The following is a 13,184-nucleotide window of genomic DNA, read 5'->3' on the forward strand; positions in this document are numbered from 1 at the left end:
CTCTGTCGCCCAGGCTGGAGTGCAGTGGCACAATCTCTGCTCACTGCAACCTCCCCACCTCCCAGGTTCAAGCAATTCTACAGCCTCAGCCTCCTGAGTGGCTGGGACTACAGGCACACGCCACCACGCCCAGTTGCTTTTTTTGTATTTTAGTACAGACGGGGTTTCACTGTGTTGCCCAGACTGGTCTCGAGCTCCTGAGCTCAGGCAATTCACCTGCCTTGGCCTCCCAAAGTGCTAGGATTACAGGTGTGAGCCACCACACCCAGCCTTGAATCCATTTTCAACTAAAATAAACCAAGAAACATAAAATACCTAAGTTTAAAAAAATACAATTAAAATACAAGCCTCTAAACTGCAGGTTTACCACAGATGTGAATATTTTAGAAAAAGGTTAATAGAAAATTCTGAAAAACGTACTGGATATTAAGTAATATCTCCTTTCTTCAATTTTGTGATTAACAGTACTTTTATTGGTAGTAAACTAGAGCAAACAATCAGAATAATACATATGCAGTATTCAGTACACACAATAAAAGTTAAAGAAATTCAAAACCTGTATAAAACAAACTGGAGAAAAATCATACAGCTTAAGAGATACAGTGGTAAAGGTCCTCTCCATCCTTTGATTACAGCTTGTACTCTGTACTCAATAGAACTTACCGCACTTACTGAAATAAGAAATAAACACTTTTTAGTACTGAGTGTATTTAAGAAGATTAAGTACATTTTCTAAGAATCTTGCAATGACAAGTTGGTGACCCTTTAGCTGCTAAAGCTAAAGGGAGGAAAGTGGGAAAAGGAAATTAACTAATACTTTGTAACCATTTTTAATATTTCTTATTTTCCAAACACTGCTTTTATAACAGAAGTGTTTTACACTTGCACAATATTAATTACTTTATTATACATGGAAGCCTGTGGTAGGCTGATTACACAATAAGACTGCAAACAACCAGTGGTACTTTTCTGACGTCAGAAGAGTACATAAGACTGAAACATCACCAAAAGTACATAAAAAACTCATCAGCATAAACATCAAAGTACATTAAAAAATATAATCGGAAAAAAATACAATTGCTAAAAAGCAGTTTAGAGTACAGCCACTGCCTATCAGTAGCTTCAAACGGCAATTAGAGTTCATAGCAAGTTTTGATGACTTTACAAGACCCCTGTACAATACTAATGCACCCTTTTATTAAAATGTACATCAAAGGCCGCAATTTCACAAAGAGGTTCTGATGTTATTACCATATGCAGACACATCATCCCTCACAGGAGTTACATCACCAGTTGGAATTACAACCTTATTAATGGGGTTTTATTATATATGGAAATCTGTATGGGTTTTTTTTTTTTTTTAAAAAGGTGGGTTTTGGGGATGTTTACCCTATTGTTTTGTATTTGGATGCCCTAAGGCATAAAAAGCGCATAATTACCTACTGGAATGTAAATGGTTCTAAAATTAAAACTGTCAAAACAGAAAGAGGGAATAAGGAAGGCCCAAGAACTCTTAAAGAGAGGCTGAGAACAAGAAAAAAACCCAGAAGTGTAGGTAATATGTAACAGCGCAGACAAAAGAACCGTTTTAGGCCATGTATAATAAATAATGCATACCCCAAATTTCAGTTAATCATATAATTTCAACTTGAGTTCTAATACTAGAACCAGCCAACCACTTGGGTTTCAACACTGTACTAGATGTCAGTAGAATCGCTTGATGGAATTACAGCCTTGTTGCAGTTGGGATAAAGAGAGGGTGCTTTTTTTTTTTTCCTTCTTTTATTAAAGCTATCATTCCAGGCTTTGATCAAAGATCCAAGAATATTTGTTCTACCAGGCTGGAATGAATGTGGTTTGGAAGTTCAGAGTACATTTAAAAGCTGCAACAAAATATAGGTAGCCAACAATCTCAGAATTTTGGATCAGCCCAGATGGAGATAGCAATTTGAAATGTTTTCGATCCCTTACTTAAATGACGAAATGTATATCAGCCCAGATAGAGCAATTTGAAATGTTTTCGATCCCTTACTTAAATGATGAAATGTGTATCATACTATCTGTAAATTGGATATTCCATTACAGTGATAACGTACAGAATTCCCATGCGTTATTACACTTTCCTGAGAGTAAAGCAATTAGAATAACCTTAATCCTAGCAACAAAGTTTTTTTTTGTTTTGTTTTTTTGTAGGGTTTTTTGTTGTTTTTTTTTTTTTTTTTTTTGCATTTAAAACATTTGGGCTATTCCCTGACAATCTATACATGTAAATTTGATTGCTAAACATTGTCACTTTGAATGTCAAACTATTTTTAATCTATTGATTTTGATTAAAAATCATAATACAAACAGAGCTAAAATCACACTAACAAAATAAACTAAATATGAAAAGTTGCATTGAAAGGGCATCACATTATTCTTAATAGGATCGTGTAGAAACATTCCAATGGCAGTGTTGTCAAAATAAAACAAAATTACATTAGAAGACCCCCAGCCTGGTCACTTTGGGGACCTTACCTGTAACTCTGGCTGGTGGGTGTCTTTACTCTTGTACTACATGGCTCACTTACATCAGACATCATATTTGTATACCCTGAGAAATCTGACACTGAAGTCCTTACTCTATGGTCCACTTCTCCATTAGAGTTAGTGATAAAGGTCATTGGCACCCTGCTGACCGACTTAAACTGAGAACCAAACGCTTGTGCAAAGTTCTCAATCTGATACGTTGTTCTAGGCTCTATGTCTTTCTGAGGATCTATCTGGCTAGCTAACTCCTGAGATGGAATCTGAAAGCCTGTTGAAGACTCCAAGTTTTTCTGTTCCTTCTGGCTAGTCAATTTCTGAGATGAGGACTGGAAGGCTGATGAAGTCTCTAAGTTCTTCTGAGAATCTATCAGATCATCCAGCTCCTGGGAAGGTGTCAACTGCTGATGTGTAGCATCCAAAGCAGACAAATAAAGACCTGGCTGCGATCCAAACAACATCCCAAAAGGAGGCTTTGGCAATGAAGATGGCAACACTGAGGTAACAGATTGGCCGAAACCACACTCCAAAGGAGACGTAGTGTATATTTGTTTTTCTGGAAACAAAGTGTGGTTGTGGAGAGGTGAAGACAAACTGACAAATTGGAAACCGTGTCCAAGAGTAAAACCTGCATTAGTGGATTTTTCAAAAGCCTGCTGGAGGTATTTGGAGTATTCTTGCAACATACTTGCTTTATCATTTGAAGGTGTTTGGGTGCCTGGGCTCAAATTTTCTTCTTGAACCAATTCTGAGTGTTCTCCCGAGGTGTGTAAATCCACTCGTGGTTCTGTAATATTGAAAGGATCCTCTTTCTGGCTTTCTGATTTGTTGGAGTATTGATCCAAAATACTTTGTAAAACCTCATCAGGAATTCCAGACTTGTCATGACAAGACTTAATCTCAGCATTTAGAGCTGAGGAGTCAATAAGTGACAATGGCGCCTCATTGTCCAAAACACTGACACCTGCAGACTGAATGACAGACTGTTGGGAGACCATGTGTCCTACGTTTATAGAAAAGGCACTGTTGCTGCTGGCAGTTGGTAAATATCTTCTTTTCTTTGAAAACTGCATGGCATCATCATAATTACTACTTATTTGACCTTGTTTGCCACTTGTACTTTGGAGAAGACCAATGGTCTCCACACTATTATTTGATACTATGCCAAGTGAGCCACTTGGTTTTCCAGACAAGGATTTCTGTCCTACTATGTCTGGTAATGGTGACACAAAGTTAAGGTAGTTTTTATCTGTATTTTTTCTGCTTCCTTTCTTAAAGATCAATTTTGGCACCCTTTTCTGCAGCTCATCTATTCCAGTGCCAATTATGCCTCCACTGGAAGACACGGTAGGCATTTCTACTGAGTAACTCTGCATGTTTATATTATTTGAAATTTGTGATTCATTTGTTTTACCGGTCTTCTGTTCCTTATTTTCAATAGCTATGCTTTTTGACTTTGTTTTTCTCCTTGAAGAACTTGTATTTCCCTGAGACAACACAGCCAGATTACCCATATTGTTATGGTTTGATGACCCAGGTTCTGCACTAGTGGCTCCTTTAACTATGACTTCACCACATGTGCGCCTGTGCTTCAACAATCTATCAGTCCTTGAAAAATACTGTTGGCAAGTGTCACACTTATATGGCTTTTCTCCACTATGTGTCCTCTTGTGTCTCTCCATATGGTACTTCTGGATAAACTTCATGCTGCACTGATCACATCCAAATGGCTTCTCTCTACTATGAATTTTCTCATGTCTCTGTAGTAGGTATTTCTGAATGAAACCCATACTACACTGGCTGCACTGGAAAGGTCTTTCTCCTGTATGAATGAGGACATGTCTCCGCAGATGATAGGAGCTTCGGAAAGCAGCACTACAGTGATCACAGATATGAGGTTTCTGACTTGGGGAGAGGATGGCACCTTCTCCATCTCCAACCAAAGAAGGTTTGGAAGATGCACTTGGCTTCCTCCTGGCTTTGATTCCCTGAGATTCTGGCTTTGGCCTTTTTGCCTTTTTGACATTAGTGTCCTGCTTTGGCTCCTCACTGCCATGGTGGTCATCAGTCCTGCTACTGCTGCTGAGCAATACGTCGCGGTGGTGCTGAGCTGGTTGCTGCTGGACATGCTGGTGGAGAATACTGAGGTCCTGGATGACGCCGTGACTCCCCCCTTCACCGCCTCCTAGGCCTGGAGACCTCTCTTCAGCTCCAGCGAACAGCCCCCCATAGTGGTGGTGGTGATGGTGGTGGTGGGACTGCTGCTCCTCAGGATCCGCGGGTTTCTCCTGTTTGATGCTAACCAAAGACTGCAAGAATCCCCAGGAGGTCCTCTGCGAGGGGAAGGCCGCGGCTGACGCCGCCGGCTCCTTCTTGAAAGTCATGTCCGGGGCTGGCGGAGGGGGGGGCTCAGCGGCCGGGGCTGCGGAGGTAGAGGAGGATAACACGCATTGCGGGGGAGGGGCGGCCGACCCCGCCGGCCGGGTGAAGCTGGTGACCGGCGGAAGCCGGTGGTTGAACATAACCATACCCTGGGGAAAGGTGGGTTCCATCTCTGCCCTCCTGCCGCTGCTGCTGCCGCCGCCGCCGCCGCCGCCACTACCACCGCCGCCGGAGCCGCTACCACCGCTACTGCCGGTACCTCCGCCGCCACTCAGGAACCCACTGCCGATTTTCATACCCCGGAGGAGGCCTGGCTGAGGAAAGGAGGAGGAAGAGGGAAGAGGGAGGAAAGGAGGTGGAACCGGGCCCCGGGCCGGGACCACCGCAGCGCTAAGGACCCCGCCGCGCCGCCGCCCAGACCGCAACGCGCCCAGCACTAATTCCCAACCCAGTCGCCTCCGGCACCGGCACGCATGGTCCTGCGACTCTTCCCCAGGCCTCGCCCTCTCCCTCCTGGACCCACCGGCAACACTTACGGGTCCCGCCGCCGCCGCAGCCGCCGTCGCCTCCAGTTAATAAAAATAACGCCGTCCTCTCCACAATGGAATTAAAAGCCTCCCGTGTACTGCGCAGCCGCGGCGCAGTGTCTGCTGGGAACTCCTCGACCCGGCCAGAGGGGAGGTCTGAGGAGCCAGGGCGCCTGCGCCGCAGCTTCCGCCCGGTCTGCCTGTCAATCACTGGGGCGGTTGGGCGGAGGCGGGGGAGCAAGGGCAGGAGAGGCGGGGATTTGGAGCCCTACTAAAAAGGGGCTTTCGAGGCGCATAGGAGTGATTGGTGGGCTGCACTGAAGGAGATGAAAGTGGTTGAGGGTTTCTGGGGGAAAAATGCTCAGGAGGTGGAATCCAAGGGGCAGGAAGTTACGGGGAACCGTACTACAGCGTGGCGTGGGAGATGCAGAGAAAGGGGCTGAAAGAGAAGGTGGGGGAAACTGAGGATTCAATATTAGGGCTTTCTTCACTCTAGGTTTTGCAATCCAGGTCTTGAAATAAAATTCAAACTCAGAAGTGGATCATTGAGGGCACTTTTGATTCTATCAAGAAGCATTCAACTCCAAATGCTCAACATTTATTAAAACAGGTGCTTATGTTATCCCTTTGAATTTGGAAGCACTAATAATGGGCGCATATACTTTGCATTTATAGGAGGAGCCTGCTTTGAAACCGCAATTAGTGGTACCGTTGCAAAAAAAAGAAAAGCAAAAAAATCTTGTCTTACTGCCAACCTTCCTGAAGGCTACTGGAAGAGGAAACCGAGCGTAATCCAGGTGCAGCAGTCCTGTAAAACACGCCCACACACATACTTCATTATCATCACATCTTATTTAAATGCCCCCATACCTTAGCCTGGCTGATCAGTCTGTTTGCCACATTATAAATGCCTGGCCCTTTATATTGTTTATGCAAAATTAACCACCAGGCCATTCTAAGAGCTCTGCTAGGATCCACTCTTTCCTCGCCAGTACAGAATGCCGAGAAACTCATTGCAAATTTAGAAATTTTTCTCGTAAAGGAAAATAATGAAGTAAAATCTTAAAATCAAAGTTATATCAAAATCAAACAACAAACATTTATTCAGTGCCTAATGTGCACAAGGCACTCGATTTCATGTTAAGCATGCAGAAATCTAAACCAGACATTTTCCTAGAAAAGGATATTTATAAATGAGAAATTTTAAATAAAAGAACCAGAACTATGACAACAGCTTATTTACATAGTATGTTTTCTTAATGAAATTACATGTACATTACAATGTTTCTGGCTAAATAATTTCTCATAATTAAATAATAAATTCTCTGAGAAATTTCACAATCGAAACCATAGGGATTATTTACTAATACTTATGGACCTCTCTGAGCCTGCCCTAAAAAATTTAAGGACGATATTTAATGAGCATTTTGAGATAAGAAGTCATTGCGTTTTTTTCTAATCCCATGAAACAACATGTAAGTATTCCACTACTTAAACTGACACTTTAATTCTGTCAAGTATAGTTGTGATATTGTGAAATATGTATTTGGACTCTGAACCGTTTTGTGGCACACAACTGCTAAAATCCTTGGAATCTGCAAAGTAATAAATGTCTTTTTGTATGCTAATGAAGCGACTGATGATGGCTGGCAACCCCTAGGTAGCTTCAGGATGGGGGCTGGTCACCGGAAAGACCAAGACAGAATTAGAGTTTGGGACTTTCAGTCCCACCCCCCGACCTCCGGGAGGAGAGAGGGATTGAAGGTTAAGTTGATCTCCAATGGCCAACGATTTAATCAATCATGCCTGTGTAATGAAGCCTCCATAAAAACCTAAAAAGGACAGGGTTTGGAAAGCTTCCTGTAAGCGAACCCGTGAAGGTTCCGGGAGGGTGGCGCACCCGGAAAGGGCATGGAAGCTCCACGCCCCTTCCCACATACCTTCCTCTATCCATCTCTTCATCTGGTGTTCATCGATAGCCTTTGTAGTGTCCTTAATAGTAAACTGGAAAACGTAAGTGTTTGCCTGGGTTCTACGAGCTGCTCTAGCAAATTAATCAAGCCCAAGGAAGGGGTCATGGGAACCCCGATTTATAGCTGGTCAGTCAGAAGCACAGGTAAAACAACCTGGGGCTTGTGATTGGCATCTGAAGTGGGGCCAGTCTTGTAGGCCTGGGCTCTTAATCTGTGGGGTCTGATGCTGTCTCCAGGTAGATAGTGTCAGAATTGAATTGGAGAACACCCCGGTGGTGTCTGCTGCAGAATCGATTGTTTCCTCAGTGTGTGGGGAGAAACCCCTACACATTTGGTCACAGAAATCTTCTGTGTTGATTGTTGAGTGAGAGTATAGGAGAGGCTGAGTTTTGTTTGTTTGTTTGTTTTTTGTTTTTTTCTACAATAGCTAAGTGTTAAAGACTGAAAGTTCAAAAACTTAAGGCAGTCGTAAGATATTAGTCAATGCCTATGAGAAATGAGGCTGTCCCTTTATTCAGGGTGTCAGTGTTTAATGGTAAGCTGGGATGCATATAAGCTAGTCCAAGCATGAAGGGCAGTAGGACACTCATATGAAAAACCAACTTTGTCCCTCAGTTATCAAGATAAGAAACCTGTCATTTCTCTCATTCACTCTGTCAGCCTTGAGATACTCCAAGCAGACTTACCTCTGTGTTGTACACCCCATATATCAGGAAGATGAAGAGACCCTGTAAAATAAAATGGAGGGGAAAAGCTGTTAACGCTAATCATTTCAGCAGTAGAAATACCTGAAATAAACTTTCCTGGGAACAGACAAAAGAAGACACACTTCATCAAGGTCAATTTATTTTCCTATTTTTCAACATTAGAAGGTGTACCTTGAGCATTTATATGATAACATAGCAAGCACATCACTTATAGTGGTTATGCTATTCAATTCTTTAGAAGTACAAAATAAAAATACCATCCCAAGTACAAAGAATATTAATTAGAAAAATCAATATACCAGTTCTGAAAGATAGCTGGGTAATGAAAAAATTAAACTCAGGAAATGTTATTAAAGTAATCATAGAAATAACACTAAGCATCAGTATTTCCAAGCACTGTTTTAAACTGTAGCAACTAGAATAGATTTGTTACAATCTTCAACAGGGTTAAAATTTGAAAAACAAATTATAAAGCAGCTAAAAGAATAAACTTAAGGTAATAAGTATAAATAGGTTTTAAAACAATACTTGAAATACCAGCTCAAGATAAAATTTCACATTACCATCTGTTGTGAACTTCATACACTTTTATTGTAATCTATATATTAAATAAATATTCCAAAGATGTTAATCAGTCTTTAGCTTTAGAAAATGCCTAATTAATTAGAAAATATAAATTGAACTGCACTCTTAACTCTAAAATCTTAACTTTCAAAAGAAAATAAAACCTATATGCTTTAAACTTACAGAAAACAGACAGCAAAAATTTTCACTTTGGTGAGGAAATAAAAATCTATATTGTAGCATTCTTGTTAGGTACTAACAAACCAACTATTAAATAGGAGTCTGTACTAAATCTGGAAATGGTTCAAATAGTTAAGTAATATGATACTTTCCCAAGGAAAATATTTAAAGGAATATTTTAATATTTGTTTATCTCTGAATGCTTAGATTTTACAGATAATGGAAACAATCCCAGAACAAAGAGATTGTATAAAACTAGTGATTCTTGTTTTCTATTAGTTTCTTTGTAATTAGACTTTGTTTTTTAGAACAATTTTAGTTTTACAGAAAAATTGATAAGAGAGTACTCAGGCAGGGTGCAGTGGCTCTCGCCTGTATTCCCAGCACTTTCGGAGTGCTAGGGATCGGGCAAGGCGGGCCGATCACTTGAGGTCAGGAGTTCAAGACCAGCCTGGCCAACATGGTGAAACCTCGTCTCTACTAAAAATACAAAAATTAGCCGGGCATAGTGGCACATGCCTGTAATCCCAGCTACTAAGAAGGCTGAGGCAGGAGAATCACTTGAACCCAGGAGGCAGAGATTGCGGTGAGCAGAGATCACACCCCTACATACCAGCCTGGGCGATAAGAGTGAAACTCCATCTCAAGAAAAAAAAAAGTACTAACAGTTTGCATATATCCATCCCCAGTTTCCTCTATTATTAACATTTTACATTAGTATGGTATATTCATTAAAACAAATCTAATTCTTTTCAATACTACTACCTTTATAATTTCAGAATCTAAAACTGTTGCAATGTATACATTTATATTAATAAGAATAATGAAAAGTTATAAACAATAAACAATTTCCATTTCGATAATAAACTTTTAAAAATTCAACTATAGCTACACTTTTTTTTAACTGTGTGTACACAATGTCCCAAAGTTCAATACCATACTCACTTTCCTCCTTCCAATAGCCTTCATCAAGATCTATCTAGTGCAGACTAAATTCAAGCCACTCAGTACTTGAGTTTAGTACTCATTTTATAGGCTACTTGTTTGCCCCAATTCTGGATAATTCTAAATAGTTCAAGAAAAAAATCTTTTTTCTGATTTATGTAAAAACTCTAAGATAATTAAGAGTTCCTCTTCCCTCAATAATTGTTAATTTTTTATTCCTTATTTTGCTACATAAATAAAAAATTAAGGGTAAGTCACTCAAATTTTAATACTATTTATAAGATAGGAATTTTTGCTTTGTACAATAGACGAGTTCCTGAATAAATAAAATTCCCTGAACTTTGAAAAACATGCATTATTGTTTCTGTATAAGAAACCCAGCTGTTTATATGAAATCTATATGATGCTTTGAAAATCAAAGAGCTGGCCAGGTGCCGTGGTTCACGCCTGAAATCCCAACTCTTTGGGAGGCTAAGACAGGAGGATCGCTTGAGGCTGGGAGTTTGAGACAAGCCACGGCAACAATAGCAAGACCCTATCTCTACCAAAAATTTAAAAGTCAGCCGGGCATGGTGCTGCATGCTTGTAGTCTCAACTACTCAGGAGATGAGAGGATCACTTGAGCCCAGGAGTTAGAAGCTGCAGTGAGCTGTGATCGCACCACTGCACTCCAGTCCATCCTGGCAACAGAGTGAGATCCTATCTCTAAAAAAAAAAAAAGAAGAAAAAGAAAATCAAAGAGCACTTTAGTAATGGTATAATCACTGCTATAATTTATCTGTCTTCTAAGTTTTATTTTTTCCCCATGTCTTGGTAAACTGAGAAAGTAGAGTATGCTTCGTATTTTTATTTACTACACTACCATGTTACTTATTATATATTTTTAATTTTAATATATTCAACCCTTAAATGTAAAATAATCACAACAAAAATACTCCTTTTGAAAACAGGATTTGGATTTTAAAAGGATTTTAGATAAAGGCAGCTTCCATCTCAAAAGCTTTTTTCTCTTTTCCCCGTCCTCAACAGACGTACACCTAACAGCATCATAAGGAAGCCCCAGAAGGATGTTTCTAAAGACCATGAGGGAGTCTGAAACCTGAAATCATGCCAAGGACTCTCTGCTTCTCTTTCGCTTGGGGTGTCTACCTGATGCTGCCACAACCAGTTGAAACGTATAACATTGACAATAAAAATTAGTTTTTTTGTAACTAATTTTATGCCCCATAATTGTATGCCCCACACATGACTTTTTTTCTCCACTAATTTTACCAGCTATTCATAGTCGTGATCATTTAGATCTAATGCCACAGAACTTCATAAACCCTTCACTACTAGAAAACATCCTATTTTCTCAAAGAGAAGAATCGAAACAGAAACAGCTGAACATAAACATCTTAAGCTATAACTGTGAGCCACTTTTTAAATTCCTGCAGAGAGAATACCTTTAAGAACAGCTGGAAGGAACCAACTGCCAATCTTCAACTGGCACTGCGATTTCTGGAACTCCTTATAGCAACATTCTGTCCTACTAAGGAGTGAATACTGAAAGTATGCCACATTTCTGAATTGAATGATCCCTCATGTCTGTTAGATGGTTTCCACTATTTCATCCATAGAACAGTTCATCTGTAATGTATTAATATATGAAGTGTTTTCTATAGAGGTACCTATTTCTCAATGTTTTAGTCACAGTAAAAATAACAGTAATTGGGCAGGAAGCATCCAAAGTGAGGCTGGATTCCTGTAGCATGCGTGTACTTTATGGGCAGGGGCCAGGAGTTGGGAAAGAACACCAGGATATTACATCTGATACTGTACAGAAGTTAAAAATAGAAACTAAGGGAAAGAGAAAAAAACATTCTCGATGATTTCATTCTCATTTATCTATGAAACATTGAAAACTCAGGCGCCTTTGTAAATATTTACACTGTTCTAGAAGTCTTGAGCATTATCTTCAAATAGATTCAGTGGTTGACATCAGGTCTGTTGTTGTTATATTGATCTGTATTTTTATAGTACACTTCATGATTGTTACAGAATCAATCTTCTTTAAGTGGTAATATGTTCTTTCTCGGCAATACAAAGAACAGGAAAGGTGCCCCGTACATAGTACATCGCCTCCTCAGGAATCAGAATAGTATTAACAGTGCTAATATCTGGATAGCTCTCTCAAGCACTTTCATTTACATAAATCCATTTGTTCTTCACTACAACATTGCAAAGGAGGCCGTGTGAGTATTATTAGCTTTATTCTTATATATGGGGATTTCGAGGCTTGCTCACAGTGCCACAATGCTGACAAGTTGGCAGAGCCAAGGATTAGTGTTTGACTCCTAACATAATGCTCTTTCACACACCTTATCTAGACACCTTCATAACTCTTTTTTTTTGAGACGGAATCTTGCTCTTTCGCCCAGGCTGGAGTGCAGTGGCGTGATCTCAGCTCGCTGCAAGCTCTGCCTCCCGGGTTTCACTGTGTTAGCCAGGATGGTCTCAATCTCCTAACCTTATGATCCACCAGACTTGGCCTCCCAAAGTGCTGGGATTACAGGTGTGAGCCACTGCGCACGGCCCCAATCTACTTTCTATAAACAATTCCCATTTTGGGGATTACATCCTACAGAAACAAAAGCATTAGTGTGCAAGGATATGTATTTTTGAGGTTGCTTGTTGCAGCATTGTGCACAGTGGCAAAGAACTAGAAACAACTTGAATGCCCTTCAACACGAGAACAGCTGAAAAAATTGTGGTATCTTTATCCCTCAGGATATTAGGCAACTAAAAGAATGGGTTGGAGCTATATTAGTCTGGAGGGATGTCCTTGCATAGTTAAACAAAAAAAAACAAGAGGAAAAGATGCATTATGTTATATATTCTTAGTTTTATAAAACAAATAGCAAAACTCTCCCTTCCTCTGTCCAAATGTAACTATTAATAATTATACAGGAGAAAGATGTGCAAGGATGCACACCAAACTGTTGTCACTGGTTTCCTAATAGTAAGGATAAGAGGAAGAGGAGGTAAGTCAGAAACAAGTGAGACAGGCGGGGCGCTGTGGCTCATGTCTGTAATCTCAGCACTTTAGGAGGCCAAGGCAGGTGGATCACCAGAGTTCAGGTGTTGGAGACCACTCTGGCCAACACGGTGAAACCCCGTCTCTACTGAAAATATAAAAATTAGCCTGGCATGGTGGCGAGCACCTATAATCGCAGCTACTTGGGAGACTGAGGCAGGAGAATCACTTGAACCCAGAAGACAGAGGTTGGTGAGCCAAGATTGTTACACTTCATGTAACAATCATGAAGTGTGCAGTGCCACACCCAGGCCACTGCACTCCAGCCTGGTGACAAGAGTGAAACTCCATCTCAAAAAAAAAA

The 13,184-nt window shown here is 40.5% G+C and overlaps 1 protein-coding gene and 1 long non-coding RNA gene across 5 annotated transcripts; one reads left to right on the forward strand and one right to left on the reverse strand.

The window, feature by feature from the left end:
- Positions 1 to 452: 452 nt before the first annotated feature.
- On the reverse strand, positions 453 to 11,291 carry ZNF281 (zinc finger protein 281). Of its 4 annotated transcripts, XM_011931701.1 has the most exons (5): positions 11,250 to 11,291; positions 8,095 to 8,136; positions 6,184 to 6,243; positions 5,445 to 5,752; positions 453 to 5,222 (listed from the first exon to the last, which is right to left on the reverse strand). In XM_011931701.1, exon 5 carries the CDS (start codon positions 5,202 to 5,204, stop codon positions 2,514 to 2,516), a length of 2,691 nt encoding a protein of 896 aa, XP_011787091.1. In that variant the 5' UTR covers positions 5,205 to 5,222; positions 5,445 to 5,752; positions 6,184 to 6,243; positions 8,095 to 8,136; positions 11,250 to 11,291; the 3' UTR covers positions 453 to 2,513. The 4 variants fall into 4 exon arrangements, with proteins under 4 accessions (XP_011787091.1, XP_011787094.1, XP_011787092.1 ...); XM_011931704.1 differs by lacking the exons at positions 6,184 to 6,243; positions 8,095 to 8,136; positions 11,250 to 11,291 and having other exon boundaries at positions 453 to 4,948; positions 5,057 to 5,222; positions 5,432 to 5,524; XM_011931702.1 differs by lacking the exons at positions 6,184 to 6,243; positions 8,095 to 8,136; positions 11,250 to 11,291 and having other exon boundaries at positions 453 to 5,218; positions 5,445 to 5,551.
- On the forward strand, positions 7,316 to 11,019 carry LOC105504311. Its single transcript, XR_001000597.1, has 2 exons — positions 7,316 to 7,448; positions 10,834 to 11,019. It is a non-coding gene; the product is annotated as an uncharacterized LOC105504311 (long non-coding RNA).
- Positions 11,292 to 13,184: the final 1,893 nt, after the last annotated feature.

Source organism: Colobus angolensis, unplaced genomic scaffold, assembly GCF_000951035.1.
Source record: "Colobus angolensis palliatus isolate OR3802 unplaced genomic scaffold, Cang.pa_1.0 Scaffold91, whole genome shotgun sequence".
NCBI classification, from domain to species: Eukaryota; Metazoa; Chordata; class Mammalia; order Primates; family Cercopithecidae; genus Colobus; species Colobus angolensis.

Coding starts and splice junctions, on each gene's coding strand:
- ZNF281 (XM_011931701.1), bottom strand. CDS start 5,204: ATGAAAATCGGCAGTGGGTTCCTGAGTGGCGGCGGAGGTACCGGCAGT.